Raw genomic sequence first — 21,060 nt, 5'->3', positions numbered from 1 at the left:
GAAAATGAATTTTTCCACGATATTCAAATTGTTTGTGATGCACCTCATGAGCATACTCTTGCGTTTCCATATCTGCTCGATTTATTTATTTATTTGCCTGTTCTATGAGAACTGAGTGTAGTCGAGTTACCATTCATTCCTCATGACTTTTGGAAAATTGAGAATCACACAGACACGGTATATGATCCACCAACACACTGTGTACCGAACAATGGCTTTTATTTTGAAAATTCATAGTTTGTTGTAATTTCTCGCTTCGCAAACAAACCACACCCACTGTGTTACCAACAATGCTGGAATGTGTAGTCAATAGTGATGAGAAGTTCGGATCATTTTACTGACTCGGATCTTTGAATCTCGTTCAGCAAAACGAACGAATCTTTTTTCGAGTCATTTCGTTAATTTCAGCAGAATATAATTAAAATGTTACACATTAAATTTCCCAACACATCTAGTACTTAATAAACTATAAAATAAACTATAGGTTTTCAACCTTTTGTAACTCAAGCCCCCCCTAGCCCCCCATCATGTGGCACGCCCCCTCATCCATGACATTGTTAGAAGCATTATCTAAATCCATAGTACACTTGTTGATCAAGTTATTTTTTAATTGTGTATTGAGTTAGATGAATTCTGTGTCTTACTGAGCAGCAGGCCTAATTGTTTTTTTGTGTCGAGTCGTTCGTTCATCCCGTTTCCGGTACTGCATGGTGTATTGTCTATGCGGCGGCCACCGGAAGAACGAATGACTCGAACCCGACGACTCGAGAGCTGAACTAATCATTTCTGTTTCCGTTACAGAACCTATGGGGATGTTACAGCGCATGTGCGGTCAGAAATGAACGAATCACTCTCTGAGACAACTCATTGTTCCCGAGTCATATTAAAGATTCATTCAAAATGAACGACTCATCACTTGTAGTCAAGGCAACGCTGCTCGAGCGTCCTGAGAAATCGTCTGGTCACGTAAAAGCTTAATAACTATGGACTTGATGCTTAACTTGAAGTCTCTTCAGTTTGAAAATGGACTCAGTGAGGAAGAGGAAGAACAGTGTGTGTTCCTGCGCAGTCGCTCTTCCGCGTTAGCAGTGTGTGGCTGTGCGCACGCGGTGTTTCTCTGCAGCCTCGTGTCTTTAGCCAGGTAGCGGTCATGTTCAGTTCCTCACCTGCACACTGACTCACAGCTGAACAGGGGTGTTTGTTTGTTTTGCTGACCTTCTTGTGTTTTTGCATTGGAAGGTTTTCACAAAAAAAAAGAAAAAAAAAAGTGAAGATTTGTTTTGCTTTGATGGTCTCCAGAGAAAGACTTTTACAGAAAAGTTCATTAGAATAAAATGTCTCTGTTGTTTAATCAATAAAATACCATGAGATTATTCTTATATATGTTTTTATGCTATTTTTCAGAATAATATCCAACATACTGTTTATCCAGCCAGCAATCATCAACATTTTGGGAAATTCCTCGATAGTAAACTTTTCATTTTGATTTTTGGTTGTGAATACAGAAAATAAAATCTTTTTAGGAAAAACAAACAGTTTTAAACATAAGTAAGTGTGGGTTATCAGGTTTATAAAGAACATTTACATATACACTACTGGTCAAAATTTTAGACACACTCATTCTTTATTTTTTATATTTTTCCACATTTTAAAATAATAATAAAGTCATCAAAATTCTGGAGTAACACACACGGAACTATGGGAATTATGTTGTGATAAAAAATCCAAAACAAATCAAAATGTTATATTTTATCATCTTCAGAGTAGACCCAATTTTTGCCTAGAATTTCCAGAAATATATTCTTGGTATTTTCTCGACCGATTTCTTGAGGATTCCCCCTGAGATGCTTTTTAAACAGTATTAAAGGAGTTATCACCTACGCTGGACTCTTATCGGCTGCTTTTCGGAATATTTCGCTCCAATATTCGCTTAGTAACATATTAGTTTTCTAATGAAACAAACGAATATGTTCGCACAGTTATATTTTTGTCTACAACACCGATTTCAAGCATTTAATCATACACCTTCAGATCAAAAGATTTTTAAGATCATGAGAAACATTTCAGTCAAGTGTCTCCAAACTTTTGACCGGTAGTGTATATCATAATGACATAAAAATGGACATGATGTTCACTGTATTAGGAACACCTGAGTGTATATACCTATACACTTATGCAATTATCCAATCATGAGGCTACAGTGAGCGTAGACACACCTAAACTGGGCAGTTGAATATTGTATAAACGTTTTAAACGTCCAGGTTTGATTAGTCTGTGCCCACTGCAGCCTCAGTTTTCTGTTCCTGGCTGACAGACGTGAAACCTGATGGGGTTTTCTGCTGTTGTAGCCCATCCACCTCAAGGTTCGGCATGTTGTCCTTTCTGAGATGCTTTTCTGCTCACCACAACTGTAAATACTGGCTATTTGAGTTAATGTAGCTTCCTGTCAGCTCGAGCCGGTCTGGCCATTCTCCTCTCACCTCTCATCAACAAAGCGTCATGGCATGTAGAATCTGCCGCTCACTGGATGTTTTTAGTTTTTCGTACCGTTCTGTGTAAGCCCCAGGAGATTAGCAGTTTCTTATGAAGCTTGAGAGCTGACAAAAGTATTTAAATATGAATTTTGTATATTGGAATTATGTACAGTACTGTGTAAAAGTTTTAGAAACCTCTTTTTTTTTAAGTACAAACTTTGTTATAGATTTTTATTTTATGACTCGAAAAAAACATTTTCGATTCCCATACATTAGTTTTCTAGCACAAAATTAAATGTTACAGAAAATGTTTGTATGTCAATAAAGACAGCAGCATATTATGTAAGAGACACTTTTCAGCCAGAAACACAATGAAGGCTGCTGGGTTTTGCTGCAAAAATATGAAGCAAGTGTGACAGTCAAAGTCTGGTCTGGTTCTGCAAGATGCTCAATAAAACTTACAGCTCATTTCCTTATAAAACTACACTAATTATACCGGAGACTACTATTTTCATTTTTTAAATTTTTTTGTCACACCAAATATTGACTTTGTTTAATTTACTAATGTTTACTGCTCTTTAAAAAATTTAGAAATATTTCATTTCATTATTTTGAAGGCATCTTTGCTCCACAGCATTTCTTTGCATGTGCCTAAGACTTTTGCACAGTACTGTATATGTCACGTTAAATATTTTTTTCTGTTGGGTATTTAATAAATTTACGACTTATTAATAAATTTACGACAGATTTATGACTTGACATTTTTGTGGATGGAGCTTAAAACCTCCTGCAGTGCTCATGAGTGGACAAAAACAATGAAATAAACTTTTTTCTGTTGAGTGTTGATGTTTTTATTACTGCATTTTAAGAGAAGACAATAAACTTTATAGATGCAATTTATCTAAAAGTTTGATGTGATTAATATTGTTTTGATTACACTACCTGTAGTGTCCCGTTTTAACAATAACACGTATATGTTACTTTTTTTTTTAACCTGTAGGGATAAATTAAACCACCTTACTAATAAATCAGACCTGCAGCCAGTGAAGGTTGGCATTATTGGAGGTGGGCACATGGGCAAACAGCTGGCACAGCTTTTATTGACCATACCAGCCTTTAAACCATCTAACATTCACATGTCAACTAAAAGACCAGACACACTGAGTAAGTGTTTAAATTAGCCATGTTTTCAACAAACATTGAACTTGTTCTATTGAGAATAAAATGATATTTGCATTGTCTTTGCAATCCTAAATAAGAAACTAAACAAAACCTATGTTGAACTCAGGAACTGTAGCACTACATTACCCTGTGCACCAGTGATAAAGGAACACAGGATGTTGTACCATTCTCAGCACATGGTTTCCCCATGGTGATGAATGTCAAAGGGGTTTTATGTGTATGCCAAATCTATTTATATCCCAAGAACACAGGACTTGCTCAAGTGCAACAATAAAGTTATTTTACTAAATTATTTTACAAAAGGTGTAATTTGCTTGTTTTTAAATATTTGTTAGAGATGTCAAACATTTCACCACATACATTTTGAGAGAAAATTGAGTATTTTTAGCGGTAAATAGTTTCCTAGTTGTTTGAGTCCATTTTAATGATTGTGTGTAATGTTTATTTTCTACAATTATACAGGGTTTTTTTTTTTTCAAGGGTGCTAATAATTCTGGAGTTGACACCTATATAGTAGGTTTACTTGATAAAATGGCCAATGAGTGTATATACTAAGTAGGTGTAAGTAATAAAGTGGCCATTATGTGTATTTCAACCACTCTTGCTGATTAGAGCTCACAGAACTCACAGTGATTATAGAACAGTGAATGAGACATGGCCATCTGTTTGCATTGTAGGTGAATTCTCAGACAGAGGTGTGAGGTGTTATTTCGATAACCGCAGGCTGGCCACTTGGGCAGACGTGATCTTCCTCTGCGTTCTTCCCACTCATCTTCATCACGTGTGTTCTGAGCTTCACTCTCAGCTGTCTGCTCGCTGCCTAGTGTACAGTTTCACCTCGGCAGTGCCATTACACAGGTATGACCTCAGATATACATGTAGGTGTCATGTTTAAGATGAATCCTCACCACTGTTTGGTTATTTTTAATTTTTTATAAGAAAAATTATGTTTTTAGTTTTGTAGGAACCATGAGCACGGTGCTTTGAAAAAGTTCAGTAGGGCTTAGTGATTCGCAAGTTTGGTTTGCACATCCGGGGTTGAGGGTTCGACTCCCACCTCTGTCCTATGTGCACATGTTTGTTTTTGTATGTTCTCCCCGTGCTTTGGGGGTTTCCTCCAGGTACTCTGGGTTCCTCCCCCAGTCCAAAGACATACATTGTGTTGATTGACATTTCCAAATTGTCTGTAGTGTGTGAATGTGTGTGTGATTGTGCCTTGCGATGAGTTGGCAACCTGTCCAGGGTGACCCCCACTTTGTGCCCTGAGTTCCCTGGGATAGGCTCCAGGCTCCCAGTGACCCTGTGTAGCATAACCAGTATGGACAATGGATGGATGGATGTTCTTTAGGAAGAAACATAACTGAAATGAATGCAAAAATGCTTAAATAACAATAATTCTTAAACTATTTCCACACTTTTTTTTAAGTGCCAAGGATGCATATACTCTTGCTCTTATTCTTACGATTCTTACGCTCTTATATTATTATGATATATTTCTATATATTACCTTACTGTAGTTCAAGTTCAAGTTCACTTTATTGTTCAACCATATACAGCTGGTACAGTACACAGTGAAACGAAACAACGTTCCTCCAGGACCATGGTGCTACATAAAACAACACTCTAACCACATGAGACAACACAGAACTAAATAAGATCTACACATTTTTACATAAAGTGCATGTGCAAATGTGTGCTAACAACACAGGACAGTACAGTACTACTAAAACAGGACTATAGGGACAGTAAGTGACAGTGTAGCGCTGAACAGTACACAGTGGGAGTGTCCAATATCACAGGTAGTGCAAAAGATAGGTGCCAAAGAGTAACAATATAATTTCAAAATGGTATAAATGTAAACATAAAATGCTATGACTTAGTATTAAGCAGATTAGCTTATACCAAATATGGACATAGCAATTATTGCAGTAGCAGCCAGGTAAAGTGCATAATAGTGACAAGAAATTAAATACCTATATTTTTATAAGTACAGTAGCAGCAAAATGCAATAGTCAATGCAGGAATGTGCAAATCGCTATCACAATGGGAGTGGGATGGTGTTCAGTCCAGAAAGTGTGCATGCATGTGTGTGCGCGTGTGCGCATGTGTGTTAGTCCTGAGTATTGAGGAGTTTGATGGCTTGGGGGAAGAAGCTGTTACACAGTCTGGTTGTGAGATACCTTGTACTGTAATACATAACATGCACTTATACATGTAGTTGTATAACATTCAGAGCCTTTTTACGTGTCTTGTTGGTACACTGTCAGTCATAAAGAACTTAAAGAGCAAGCTGTTAATTTTCTGGTTCTAATATCAAGGGGTGGTTTACCAGACAGCATTTAAATTAAACCAAAAGTAGGCCTGTATACTTATTGCAGAATATTTAATCAAGTCCTATAAATTGTCTCTTTGAAACTAATCTAGATCTAACTAAACTAATCTAATCTAGATGTGTTTGGTGAGCACAGTGCTCTGAAAAGGGTCATTTGTTATTGTGGTCATTTTACAGGTTGGCGTTACTTCTTGGTCACGCGTTTGTTCTCAGACCTCAGTACAGCTTTATGACCTGTGATTCGGGTCACTTGTGGCTCTGCCATAATCGAGTGGCAGCAGCTCTAAAGGATGAAGGGGTTCTGAGTGCATCATGCCCACTATCAATGACTGGTGAGTTGAAAACTCAGGACATCCCAGAAAAACACAATTTTTTTGCTCAATAATACGTCTGTCCTTCCTGTCACACCTGTTACCTGACTTTTCTGTTGTGTATTTAATTGTAATGCTGTTGTTTGCGTTGTCTCTGACAGGTGGTCTCTCTTTGGATCAGAGGTGGGTGTGTGCTGTGCTCTACACTCTCCTCAATATGTGCACTGCTGAGGGACTGATCGCCACCCAAACCGTCCAACTGCTCAGTGACTTGTTTCAGACGACAATCCCAACCGTAACTCTGACCTGCCAAAGCTTTGTCAACTCATCCTGGGCATCTAGACTTAATAACTCTGAGGAGTGAGTGCTTTATTAACTGTTCTCTCTGCTGATAATCCATTCAATATACTTACGTACAGAGCTGTGAAAAAGTATTTGCTATTTGATTTCTTCTGTTTTTGTGTATATCTCATACTAAATTGTTTAAAAAATGTATAGAGTTTTTAAATGATAATGTTATTTGTTGAAGCAAAAAAGTTATCCAATACCAACTGGGCCTGTGTGAAAATGTATTTTCCTCCATAGTTACTAATTCCCTAAATCTACGAAACTGCATTCATAATGGGGTTCAGCTGGACTAATGTGTGTGCGGAGTTTGCATGTTCTCACTGTGTGTGTGTGTGTGTGTGTGTGTGTATATATATATATATATATATATATATATATATATATATATATACACACATATACACTACCAATCAAAAGTTTGGAGACACTTGACTGAAATGTTTCTCATGATCTTAAAAATCTTTTGATCTGAAGGTGTACTATTAAATGTTTGAAATCGGTGTTGTAAACAAAAATATAATTGTGCCAACATATTCATTTATTTCATTAGAAAACTAACATTTTAATAAATGGACGACTTGGATCGAAATATTCCAAAAAGCAGCCGATAAGAGTCCAGCGTAGGTGATAACTCCTTTAATACTGTTTAAAAAGCATCTCAGGGAGAATCCTCAAGAAATTGGTTGAGAAAATACCAAGAATACATTTCTGGAAATTCTAGGCAAAAAGGTAATCTAATTTGAGGATGATAAAATATTAAATTATTTTGATTTATTTTGGATTTTTTATCACAACATAATTCCCATAGTTCCATGTGTGTTGCTCCAGAGTTTTGATGACATTATTATTATTGTAAAATAATAAAAATAAAGAATGAGTGTGTCTAACTTTTGACTGTTAGTGTAATAATAATTTTTATATACTATTTCCTGTCTTGCAGGCCTTTCCCATGGATTAACATTATTGATGTACAGACAAAACAGTCTCCTTTGACTTCTTGTCTGTCAGGATGTAAAGCTTTACAAGACTGCATTTCTGTGATGTATCGAAAAACATTTTCTGGCTGAATTTAAAGAGTGAAACAAAGACAAAAAGTGTAAGGAACCAATTTCACCACAACAATTTTACAATTATTTTCCAATAACTATTGTGTAATATTTTGACTATATATACAAGTTGAATCAGTAGATCATATGTAAACCACATTGTTAAAATAAGGTTAGGATAATTAGGCTCATGAGAATAGTCAGGGTTTCTCAGCAGCCCTGAAATAGTTCTGTAGCTCTCTGGATATTTAGTACCATTTGGGGCCTAATTACACTGACTGTGCAAGTGTACGGTTCATTTGTTTCTTAGCAAATGTCATATGCTAAAAAAAAATAAAAATATTTCAACATGATTTTGCTTTTGTGACTGGCAGAATGTTATTTATGGATTTTTCATTCATTACTTCTCGGGTCAATTGTTCTTTAGGAAGTTCATACAACATTAAAGGACACAGACATGCTTATATAATTCTTATTCATAACTTTTGAATACCTGTTTAATTTATAAAGGTGGTAGCCATTTTTTAGTGTCAGACAAATAGAACATGTGAACATATGACCTGTAAAACAATAAAGCTGTTTCTAACATGAAGGGGTGGTTCCCTGGACAGGGTTTAAATTACACCAGAAGCAATCCTACTTAAGAGCTAATCACGGCCTCCAAATTGGCCTTCAAAACGAATCTTAAGGATAGTTACTTCCAGGTAATGAAGTCTTAAACTAAATTAAATTAGCATTGCCAATCCTGAGTTCGGCTTACAGTCTACATGGAGTTTCACATGATCTTTCCCCCAGATAGCATCTGGATGTGGGCCACTTCAGGCAGTGATGCGACACTGCTGGCCTTCTTTTGGCCCAGACAAAATGGATATGAGCCTGAAGTGGCCCACATGTAAAATAGCAAATATGGCCCAATCACAAGTGGGCCTTTTTGGGCAAAGATGCAGTGCTCACAGCAATGTGTAATGATGTGACCCTAAAGTGGCCCATGTGCTAAATAGTGAACATGGCTCAAAAATCGCAAAACAAATGTGGGCCACCTTGGAAAAAATGTGACACATGCAGCATTGCTATGGCTTGCTTGTTGCCAAAATTCCGGCAAACAGGAGCGGACTGCCCAAGTGCCATCATTCCATGTGATATTTTGGCCAGATGTGTCGGCTGGAAGTGTCAGGTGTGTGCCGGATCTGGGTTGGGGGTTTGAATCCCACCTTGTGTGTCTCCTTGTGTGTGTGTGGAGTTTACATGTTCTCTCTGTGCTTCGCGGGTTTTCCTCTGGGTTTCCTCCCCCAGTCCAAAGACTTGCATTGTAGGCTGATTGGCATTCCCAAAACCGTCCATAGTGTGTGAATGGGTGTGTGAGTGTCTGTGAAATTGTGTCCTGTGATGGGTTCACACTCCATCCAGGGTATCCCCCACCTTGTGCCCTGAGTTCCCTGGGATAGGCTCCAGTCTCCCCATGACACTGTATAGGATAAGCAGTACAGAAAATCTATGGATGTATATGAGATAATAGCTTTTAAATAATTTTAAAGCACAACAATCATTGAAAATAAACAGCACATCAGCTGCAAAAGCCTGGACATTAGTTTGTAATTAATTTATTGCTAAAAACACATCTATAAGAGTGGTAGAGCTTTTTTTTTTTTTTTTTCTTAACTTCCTTGCTACTTCCTCTTTTAAGAAGTATTTGAATTTGAGCTGCATTTATAAACGTAGGTATTGTGGAAGAACAAGTGAACATATTTATTTGTTTGTTTGTTTGTTTGCTTAAAGCGCACCTATTATGATTTTGAAGTGTGCCTAATTTTGTTTTAAAGGTCTCATACAATAGATTTACATGCATCCAAGGCCAAAAAACACTTTAATGTGCACATAAACCAACCCCCTTCACACTCCATGAAAGGTAATATTTGAAAAAACATAATAGGTGCACTTTAAACTATCTTTACGACTTTGACAGCACTCTTATTATGTAAAACGTTTTGCGTCGCTGTTTTTTTAAACCGCTATCGTTTCCAGCTTCACACTTCTCCTCGCCTGCGTGTTAGTTTTATCGTCAGTTCTGATTTAGTTGCTGTCGAGCTCCTGATTTTCACTGAACAGAGGAATCAATCGAGGTAAAGCTGCACTGATTAACGCCACAGTTACATGAACTGGAAGTAAATAGTAACTGGTGACGTACTGTTTTTGTGGATTTTACACCGAGGCTAAGAACTAGCTGCGTTTAGCTGGTGCAGTGTTGTGCGATGAGAAATGATGTGAGAGAAGGATGTTTGTGTAAAATATGACGGTGGCGGTACACAGGTCTTACACACTCTGATCGTTTCCATGGGAACGCATCTGTTGAGTGTGTGAGAAAGCTGTGTGCTTGCTTTTCCCTGCAGATTGTGAGTGTCGGAGGAAATAAAGCATCACCTGATGTGTGGTGGGGTTTCTGAGTTCAGAGAGCCTGGTGTTTATGCGATCTGTGCAGCGCTGTGTGTTTTATTGTGACGTTTATACAGATGGAGAAAGCAGAGACCACATCGGAGCTCCAGTCCAGACTGTCGTCCCTGTCCGTTTCCTCTTTCTCCGGCATCGAGTCCAAAAACTGTGACTCCAACCCGCTGGACAGGTAGCGACCCCTTTTACTCTCTTTATTTACCCTGTTTACTCTCCATTTCCCTCCTGTACCCTCTTTATTTACACTGTTTCCTCTCTTTATTTGCCCTCTTTATTTGCCCTCTTTATTTACTCTGTTTACCCTCTTTATTTACCCTCTTTATTTACCCTGTTTACTCTCTTTATTTACCCTCTTTATTTACCCTGTTTACTCTCTTTATTTACCCTGTTTACTCTGTTTATTTACCCTATTTACTCTCTTTATTTACCCTATTTACTTTCTTTATTTATCCTATTTACTCTCTTTATTTACCCTCTTTACTTTCTTTATTTACTGTATTTACTCTCTTTATTTACCCTCTTTACCATCTTTATTTACTTTCTTTATTCCCTCTTTATTTATCCTGTTTACCCTCATAATTTACCCTCTTTATTTACCATATTTACTCCTTTTTTATTTACTCTCTTTATTCTCTCTGTTTACTCTCGTTACCCTGTTTACTGTTTACTCTCTTTATTTACCCTGTTTACTCTCTCTACCCTGTTTATTTACAGCAGAAACGCAGTTACACGCATCCTGACCTCGTGGTTTTAACTATATTTTAGTGCGTGCTTAGGATTTAACAATTTAAAATGGTTGGATATTGTATACAGCACCGCTTTTAATGCACTTCATGCATGTGTTTTTTTAAGTTAAAGACTGAAATAACATTGCTTTGTACGTCTTGCTGAACATTACAATGCATCCATTCAAAATGTTCAAATAATGGAAAGTTTACAAAAAAAAGTTTTTTGTTCCACCAATGCATCACTAGTTTGACTGGGATGCTGGTTTGATTGGGATGATGCATCACTGCACCCAAATACTGAGACACTTCACATATATAAGTAATTAGAGCGTAGAGTTTGGCAGACGATTTGTATTATGAATGCTTTATTACAGTAAATATGCCATACATATGCAACAGTGACTTAAACCAATAGAAAAGGAATAATTTCTGTCCATATTTATACCATAGAATCTTGCTGTCAGATAAATAGCTTTAACTACTGCCTACATACGAAAACTCAGACTTGCCCGGGACTTCCTTGAACCAGATAGCTTTTCCATGGCAACAACCCCCGGCTCCTTCCTAACATTCAACAGAGTCATGGGGGGAGGAGCCGGGGGTTGTTGCCATGGAAAAGAAATCTGGTTCATGGGAGGAGCCGGGGGGTTGTTTGGTGCGGAAACATCATTGCTAGTGTAGAAATAGAGAGATGGGATTTGAGAGGAAGTTAACTATGTAGAAGATTGAGAGGATCAGGTGTGCTCTTTCTCCTGAACTTCAGTTCTTAGTCGCTTTTGATTGTGTGCATGCACTTGCACAAAATATTGCCTCTCACTTTCTATGAGGAAATATGAGGTGCTTACTGATGGGGCTGTGGTAGCTCAGTGGTTAAGACAGTGGACAGTGGATTGGAAGGTCATGAGTTCAAATCCCAGCACCACTATGCTGCCACTGCTTGAGCAAGGCCCTTAACCCTCAAGTGCCCAGTTGTATAAAAAATTATATATTGGATAAGGGTGTCTGCCAAATGCCATATGAACAATTTATTGATCACTAAATTGTTTCAATTTCAATTAAAACACACCACCACTACAAGGCAAATTTTTCTCAGACTGGTAAACAGCACTGACTCTCCACATGCAATGAAATAGAGTTCAAAGGGGTTTTTAAAAATCTGCTCATTTACATTTTTCACTTCAGAGAGTTAATAGCCAGTGCATTTAAGCTCCCTCATAGACACCTCTCTGCATTTTGTAGCCTCTTCATGTCGGTGTGTTCATCCAGTAGTGAAAGCAGCAGTGGAAACCAAGGCCTCTTGAGCCACTTCAGGGCCGCAAGCAGGACTCTCTGACCTGATCACTGAATTCTGTGCTGTGTGGGCAGAAACAGCAGCAGACACAAAGTTGCGAAGTCGATGAGGCCCCAAGCCCCAAAAAGCTCAGGGACCGATGGTGAAAATGACATTTATACCCATGCAGCATTGTCATTAGGATCATTGGTCTGATGTACTCACTGTTTAATAAGCAATGTAAAGCATCGCGTAGGCAGCCCTTTTCTTCATGTGTGGGCTCCATAGGACTTTTTAGTTGTGGTGACAGATGTATTCTACTAGTTTAACCAATAACAAGTTTAACTAGTTAAGCTGTTCGACTACATCTGTCTGAACGGCATGGTGCAGGATGGTAATAAAGGAGTAAAATTATTTTAGGGTGAACTCCTAATCAGTGTGGTCAACACCAGTGCAGTATTTATATCAGATACACTTTGTGTTCGTTTTCCTTCCTGAATGAAATAACACAACTTTAGCTTGGTAGCTACATTTAATACAAATAGTCGACTGAATAATGAAAACGTAAGTTAATTTACATGGTGGGCTGGATCACTGGCATCTGTTTTTTTTTGGTGTGGTTTTTCTAACCTGGAGCAATGCCATAGAAAGGACTAAATGATTATCAGTCAGTGCTTCACTTTAGATAATACCAATCCAGATGTTTGGTAGCTAGCTTACTTTTAAGACATTCATGGAGCTCCACCTCACCTGTTGCTTCTGCCAATGTTCTTCTGGCTTGCGTTGTAGACTATACCCAATGACTCCATGGCACAGGCAATGCAGCCATTGAGTTCTTGTTGCTTATGTTAATTTTTAAAAATATACAAATATTTGAATCACTTAAAAGACCTAAACATTAAGCTTCTAAAGAGAAACTCTAGAGTTTAATGAATTGCTGGTGTTTGGGCTCGTCTTGGTGTTAAAGCATCTTTCAAGAGCCTTGTTGATTCTGCTGAGAAGTTGAGGACTGCCTAACCCTGTCCTGCCTGATGTGGAAAATGCTTTTTGTTGTAGCAATTTAGTATGAGCTAACAGTGTTGTGGAGTAGAGAATGCTGAGTAAAATTTCTAATGGGTTGCGCTGCACAGCTCCCTGGGTTGCTTGTATTTTGTAGCACAAATTGCCTGAACCACTTGGTTGAAACTGGTCCATCCAGGTAATTAGTCCATCCAGGAAACTGGTCCATCCAGGTAATTAGTCTGTGCTGCATTTTTCTGTACTGATTTTTGAAGAGCTATGCCTGTGTATATTGCTTTATTGTGCTATACTGTCTATATGCTGAATCATCATTATCGTGCATATAGTTTATACAGTTGCAATCAAAATTATTCATCCCGCATTGCAAATCTGGTTTATTTTCAATATTTACAGACTTTCATCTGTTTGCAATGAACAAATCAAACAAAAGCTATTGAAATAGTTCAACACAATGAATGCTTCAAGTGGTTTCCCCAAATTCAACTTCAAATGATTTCTCCAGTTTCAAAATTATTCAACCCCCTGAATCAAATCCCTCACAACAGCACAAATATGCGAAACAGGTGTTGTCTCAAGCACACCTGATGCAATTAATTCATTAGGTTTCATTAGTTGCACCCTGTGTGCTTTAGCTGGAACACATGAAATACCTGACCTGGCTAGGGACAGAACCTTGAGTGACTACAAAAGACCTGCAGCAAGGCTTGGTGGCAATAGGCACTGAGGTTTCAGTGAGCACAGTAAGACGTGTACTAAACGCAGAAGGTTTCCATGCCAGATATCCAAGACGTACACCACTACTGACCCAAAAGCACAAGAAAAGTCAGCCCAAAATCATATAAATAAGCCACAGAAGATTTGGGATTCTGTTCTGTGGAGCGATGAAACAAAACTTTTCGGCACAATGGATCAGTGGTATGTCTCGAGGAAGAAGAATGAAGAAAGAACACTCTGTCCACAGTCCAGCATGGTGGTGGCTTGGTGATGCTCTGGGGCTGCTTTGCATCCTTTGGCACTGGAAACCTGCAGCGTGTGAAAGGCAAGATGGATTCATTGAAGTATCAGGAAATCCTAGGAGAAAATGTCATGCCATCTGTGAGGAAGCTGAAGCTTGGGCATCATTGGACCTTCCAACAGGACAATGATCCCAAGCATATCTCAAATTTCACCAAGGTTTGTTTGCAGAAGAAATCCTGGAAGATTCTACAGGACCATCACAGTCACCAGACTTGAACCCCATAGAAAGTCTCTGGTGGGATTAGAAGAAGGCAGTTACAGCACCAAACCCAAGAATTACTGAACTGGAGGCCATTGCTCATGAGGAATGGGCTAAGATCCCTCAGGAACGCTACCAGAAGCTGGTGTCTGTCTGTGCATCTCGTTTGCAGCAAGTCATAACAGCAAAAGGGTGCTCTACTAAAGATGTGTACTAAAGATGCTTGCCATGAAGGGGTTCAATAATTTTGAAACTGGAGAAGTCATTATAAGATGCATTTTTCAGTTGAATTTGGGGAAACCACTTGAAGCAGTCGTTGTGTTGAACTATTTCAATTGCTTTTGTTTGATTTGTTCATTGCAAACAGCTGACAGTCTGTAAATTTTGACAATAAACCTGATTTGCAATAGGGTTAAATAATTTTGGTTGTAATTGTATATAGGAACTAAACATCAACAACTAGTCAAATGTGTACAAGGAAATAAATGATACTTGAATTTAATTAAAACGTTTTGCTTTCTCAAGACTTCAAAGCACAGATCTTTCTCAGCCCGTAATACACCCCGACAACCAGAGCCAAATGGATGACAACAGCAATACCAAAGGATTACAGCAACCCGTCAAGGTATATTATCTAAGTCAAAGCACTTTAAATAAGCATTAATGCTCATTCGTAAGGATTTAATATGTATGGTCTTTGTATGATTTTTTTTTTTTAGGATGAGCCAGCAGCAACAGGAGAATCTGTAGAAAGCAGCACAGCTGAAAAATCTTCTGACCCTAGAGAGATAAAAGGTTAGTGCACAGCCTCTTAAACAGCCTCAGCCAACTGCTAGAAACCTTTGCCATCTTCTTTCATCATGGCCTCTTGAGACCCGATCTCTAAAAGAAGTCTTAGGCATGTTCCCTCTCAGGAATTATAGCCACTGTAATAGGAGCATCTGTATACCTGTTCATCCATGCAATTATCCAATCACTTAATCATGTGGCAGCAGTGCAATACTGGACTGTTGAACATTGGAATAAGACTGGTCAATGTTTTAGCTGGTGCTGTTCAGTTATGATTGAATGTTTGGTCTGTGCTGCTGCCACATGATTGGCTGATTGGATAACTGCGTAAATGAGTATGGATACAGGTGTTCCTATTAAAATGGCTGGTAAATGTATTTTCTTGTGTTGCCAGTATAGATATTTGTATTGTTATTACAAGATTTACACTGTTCGGATGAAAAATCTAACACCACAATGAATTATTGTGGATCTGAGAGTCTTCTGAATGATCTCAAAGGATACCAGATATATTTTCCATAAATGTACAATTTCATAAATCGGTCCGCTTAATGAAGGGTGACCTTTAACCATAAAGCATTAAAGCAGTTAGTTATATTGCAAGGCACATCACAACTATTATGTGTAGCAGCAATATAATATGCTGTTTTGTCCATATTGTCCAGCTGTGTTAGAATCTCATCAACAAAAGTTTAGCATTTCACTAGATGTACAATTCTCTGACACAGAAACAGAGACGAGAGTCACAGGGCTGTTGTATCTCTCTTAAGGAAAGCACTCTACTTCAGGAATCCTGAACATATGGCACATGAAAATGCAGTCATAACCTTTGGAATCAAACACCACCCACATTGTAGACATTTACTATATTAGGCAGTCATTACTTTACATTTGAGAATCTCCTTTTGTTCATGCCCTTCCCAGGCCTTCCTTTCAGTCCGTACATGAAACTAATATTAAATGAAAAACAACTTTGTTTCAGCCTTACCACCTTTGCAGCCAGCCAACACATGGACCTCTGTGTCGCTGAAAGAGCTGAAGGATAAGCTGCGTCAAGAGAAGGACAGTGTGGTTACTATTTACCGTGGAGACATTATGACTGTCCATGTACCTACCATCCCTGAGGCCAAGCACGTGTGCTGGGAGTTTGCTACAGATGGCTACGATATCGGGTTTGGGGTTTACTTTGACTGGTCACCTGTTACCACCCGAGCCATAACGGTGCACATCAGTGAATCCAGTGATGATGAGGATGAAGATGATGAGCTTGAAGGTCAGAAAGTATCTCCTGTCTTATTTCATGCATTTGTTTAGATTTGCTGGTAGAGAATCCTAAAACTTTTAGCTTTATCCAGTCCATTAAGCAACATGTATAGTGGTGCTTGAACATTTGTGAACCCTTTAGAATTTTCTGTATATCTGCATAAATATGACCTAAACATCAGATTTTCACACAAGTCCTAAATGTAGATGAAGAGAACCCAATTAAACAAATGAGACAAAATATTATACTTGGTCATTTATTTATTGTGGAAAATGATCCAATATTACTTATCTGTGAGTAGCAAAAGTATGCAAACCTTTGCTTTCAGGGTCTGGTGTGACCCCTTGTGCAGCAATAACTGCAACTAAGCATTTCCAGTAACTGTTGATCAGTCCTGCACATCGGCTTGGAGGAATTTTATCCCATTCCTCAGTACAGAACAACTTCAACTCTGGGATTTTGGTGGGTTTCCTCAATTAACTGATTGCTTCAGGTCCTTCCAGAACATTTCTATTGAATTATGGTCAGGACATTGACTTGCCCATTCTAAAACATTTAATTTTATTCTTCTTTAACCAGTCAATTTACTAAAGAATTGTCTGCTTAGGGTCGTTGTCTTGCTGCATGACCCACTTTCTCTTAAGGTTCAGTTCATGGACAGATGTCCTGACATTTTTCCTGTAGAATTCGCTGGTATAATTCAGAATTCATTGTTCCGTCAATGGTGGCAAGCAGTCCTGGCCCAGATGCAGCAAAACAGGTCCAAACCATGAGACTACCACCACCACATTTCACAGATGGGTTAAGTTTCTTATGCTGGAATGCAGTGTTTTCTTTTCTCCAAACATAGCCCTTCTCATTGAAACCAAAATTTCTATTTTGGTCTCATCTATCCACAAAACATTTTCCCTATAGCCTTCTGGCGTGTCCACGTCTTTAGCATACTTCAGACAGGAAGCAGTGTTCTTTTTGGAGAGCAGTGGCTTTCTCCTTGCAACCCTGCCATGTACACCATTGTTGTTCAGTGTTCTCCTGATGGTCGACTCATGAACATTAACATTAGCCAATGTAGGAGAGGCCTTTTTTCTCTTTTGGCCAAAAACCAAAAATGCCATTTTTGGCCAAAAAGAAGATTTCTGAGGAATATTTGTTCATGCCATGATATACTTCCACAAGCATGTGTTGTGAAGATCAGACTTTGATAGATCCCTGTTCTTTAAATAAAACAGGGTGCTCACTCATACCTGATTGTCATCTCATTGATTGAAATCACCTGACTCTAATTTCACCTTCAAATTAAACTGCTAACAGTAGAGGTTCACATACTTTCACAGCTCACAGATATGTAATATTGGATCCTTTTCCTAAGTAAATAAATGACCAAGTATAATATTTATGTCTCATTTGTTTAATTGGATTCTCTATCATCTTTTAGGACTTGTGTGAAAATCGAATGATGTTTTAGGTCATATTTATGCAGATGTATAGAAAATTCTAAAGGGTTCACAAACTTTCAAGCACCACTGTAGCTGTAATAACCTTCAAACACTGCCAATTGACTAAACATTTTATTATGATTTACAGTACTATCGAGATATCATTTGGCAACACATGCAGTGCTCTCTTCAGCATCGTTATTTGTTAAGCACAGGGCGAACGTAATTGTGATCTGTGCGCTGACTAATGTTGGTAATTAGATAATGAAAAGGATTATGGGATAGTGTTCACTGAGATGCATGTGTCTGATGCTAATTTAGAAACCCATTCATCTGTCCTTATACTGTCGGCCTGTTTAAAGGCCTGCACACCAAATGCAGTTTCTTGCAATATTTCAAGCAATGCCTGATAGTGCTGCCAATTCTAATAAGTTTAAATAAAATTATACTGTATGTCCATGGACACTTTGGGTGCTTTAGTTGCAGTGAAAAGAAATCTTAATGCTACAGCATCCAAAGACATTCTATATAATTGTGTGCTTACAATGTTGTGACAACCGTTTGGGGAAGACCCACACACGTGTGTGTATGGTTTGTGGGGGGGTTGTCGTCAGGTGTCTACATACTTTTGGCCATATAATGTATATTGTATTTTTATTTTTTTTTTTGGTAACAGGAGGGGTAGTCAGCTGGCCGTGTTATTTTTGTTATGTAGTCTCCACTGTCTCTCTAGGCTTCCAGCTTCTGTATGAGATGTCTCTCCTAATATGGAGTGACTGTGAATGTGAATATGGGTATATCTATAAACCATATTACTCATTACTGAAACATGCCTGCTCCATTAACAATAAGTGTAACAGTGTTATTGTCATCTTATTGATTTGTAAGGTATCCATTTGTGATTCGTGCAATGCATTTAATATTAAATAAACAAGTTCTTTGGCCTGTAAGCTGTGATTTATGTACTGTTGCTGAGTTAGACCATAAGCTTATGTTTGGTGTTTTCTAGCTGGACCTGTGGTTCCTGGAGATGTGGAGAAAGGGTCTAAAACAGCAGCCAACCCTAATTTGGGAGAGATCCTTCCTATGTACCGTCAGGACAGTCACCTGACTGTTCATGGGGGTAGTCACAGTTTCCCAGGAGAAGGCACATACCTCATAAAGTTCGACAACTCCTACTCCTTATGGCGGAATAAGACTCTATACTACAGAGTGTACTACAGTGCCTGAGGAACCAAGTGCATACCTGCAGATGAATGTTTTGATAATATATATTTTTGGTCAACATATATAAATATATGTATATATATTTACAACACTGAGATATATACATATACATATATCATTCCTGCTATATTCATACACTGATTTTTATTTTGAGGCAAATTTTATTGTATAGATGCTAAGCCAAACTCGGCTACTCAGATTTGTCCTTATCTATATGAAAGGTTTTTAAACTTGAGTAGAATCATATAGCTTCTATGTGCAGATGTGTTGTGTATTTTTCAAATGTGTGAAGAATTTGTGAAGTACCCATATACATGTTTTGTATTTATATTGTCTCGTCACACCACAACACTTAACTGTGGCCTCAGTAATCAGGTAATACAATGGTTCAGGGAAAGATGCTTAAGCAAATTAATGAATTGTTCAGTACTATATGGTGAATAAAGATGGAAATCATGAAAGTGTGGATGTGTGATGTGGCACTGGCCACTACTGACTCAGGTGATGAATACTAAAGGATATTTATGTTCTGATCACAGTCAAAACACAGCCAGTGCTGATCCTGCGTTGATTTATCTGAGATGTATTTACATGTTTTATTGTTGTAGCCTCCAAGTACATTTTCTGTACACTAATCTAAACTCCATCTCATCCAAATTTTAATCGGGTTGCTGTGATTCAAATGCAAACCCTCAGAGTTACACATTCAGACTTTCACTAGTTTTTTTTTTTTTGTTTAAAAAAATTTTTTTTTTTTTTTTTACTGCAGATGCAACATCCATTAACTCAGTCACCAGGGATACTGGCCACAGTTTGCCTTTTTATGACTTAAGTGCAAACTATTTCCTGTCACATAAAGCCTAGATGTAATATAACTAATTCAATATTTACATGGCCCACCAGGTACCTTTTCAGTGGAGGGGGGGTGTTGGGGTGGTTTGCCACCTGTTTGCTTTCTGAATTGGTAGGTAATAGTAAAGGTTGACATGCTATTAAACTAGTATAGAAACATTATATGTGCTGCTTTCTCTATGTCTGTTAAATGAACAATGAAAAGCTCTGTGTTGACAATCATAGTGTTGTATTTTTTCTGTTTATTTTTTGTACTACTTGTCAATGAGTACCAAAACGTAAGTGTGGTCTTGGGAGATAATTGCTATAATGTGGGTAATTCAGCAGCTCAAGGGCGTGTTCTGTTCATACACTTGCACTCAGTGTATTCACATATGGTGGTTTTTTTGTTTGTTTGTTTTTTACTTTTAACATTCTGGTTATTTGCATGTTTCCAAAGGGACCTTTCAGTTGTGCTGCTCAAATACACAATACTGATGGCTGTTGTGCTTTTTTTGTCTACTATCTTATTGTTTGTGATGTATTAATATATTATTGGTCTTCTGCTTTTACTCTACTGCTTCTGCTTTTTATTCAATAAATATTTGTACGTGGTAGGCTCAGGAGTTGTTGATTTATGTTCCTTAACCCTTCAGCCTTTTTATTCTTCTGCAGTGGACATTGTGTTTCTTTTTTTCAACATATAAAACCATTTAAGATGTCCATCAGAATGAACATTTAATAGCCATCCAAACAACTTCTTAGCAGCTCTAGTAGTATTTAAAAAAAAAAAAAAAATGCTTCACTAAAATGAGGCATGACAGCTATTCAGCTGATGAGTAAAGGCTCTGGTGGTCAGGGTTGCAAAAATAGACCATGGATGAGATGCCGGTCCATGGTGAGAACCATGCACACCTGTTTTTGGGTGTTAAGAGGAAACCCAATAGTATATTTCGTGCAACCGTATAAGTAACTTTTTAATTATTCATTTATTTATTTTATTTTTACTTTATTTTAATTTTGTACTTCCAGATGGTGTTCGTTTGATTTTAACATCAAACATTTTAATCATTACCATTATTTTATCTTAGCATGCAAGAAGACTGTATACACAGGTGCATCTCAAAAAGTTAGAATATTG

At 37.9% G+C, this 21,060-nt stretch overlaps 2 protein-coding genes across 2 annotated transcripts; both read left to right on the top strand.

Moving 5' to 3' along the window:
• Nucleotides 1-723: 723 nt before the first annotated feature.
• On the top strand, nucleotides 724-8,062 carry noxred1 (NADP-dependent oxidoreductase domain containing 1). The gene is made up of 6 exons (XM_053633892.1): nucleotides 724-1,141; nucleotides 3,475-3,638; nucleotides 4,334-4,514; nucleotides 6,166-6,320; nucleotides 6,461-6,659; nucleotides 7,588-8,062. Exons 1-6 carry the CDS (start codon nucleotides 984-986, stop codon nucleotides 7,712-7,714), a joined length of 984 nt encoding a protein of 327 aa, XP_053489867.1. The 5' UTR covers nucleotides 724-983; the 3' UTR covers nucleotides 7,715-8,062.
• A 724-nt stretch (nucleotides 8,063-8,786) lies between these two features.
• tmed8 (transmembrane p24 trafficking protein 8) lies at nucleotides 8,787-20,536 on the top strand. The gene is made up of 6 exons (XM_053633451.1): nucleotides 8,787-9,813; nucleotides 10,201-10,310; nucleotides 14,898-14,997; nucleotides 15,092-15,167; nucleotides 16,144-16,434; nucleotides 18,871-20,536. Exons 2-6 carry the CDS (start codon nucleotides 10,201-10,203, stop codon nucleotides 19,089-19,091), a joined length of 798 nt encoding a protein of 265 aa, XP_053489426.1. The 5' UTR covers nucleotides 8,787-9,813; the 3' UTR covers nucleotides 19,092-20,536.
• The last annotated feature ends 524 nt before the right edge of the window (nucleotides 20,537-21,060 follow it).

Source organism: Ictalurus furcatus, chromosome 9 (assembly GCF_023375685.1).
Source record: "Ictalurus furcatus strain D&B chromosome 9, Billie_1.0, whole genome shotgun sequence".
In the NCBI taxonomy this organism is placed as follows: Eukaryota; Metazoa; Chordata; class Actinopteri; order Siluriformes; family Ictaluridae; genus Ictalurus; species Ictalurus furcatus.
This window is presented reverse-complemented; position numbering and strand designations above follow the sequence as displayed.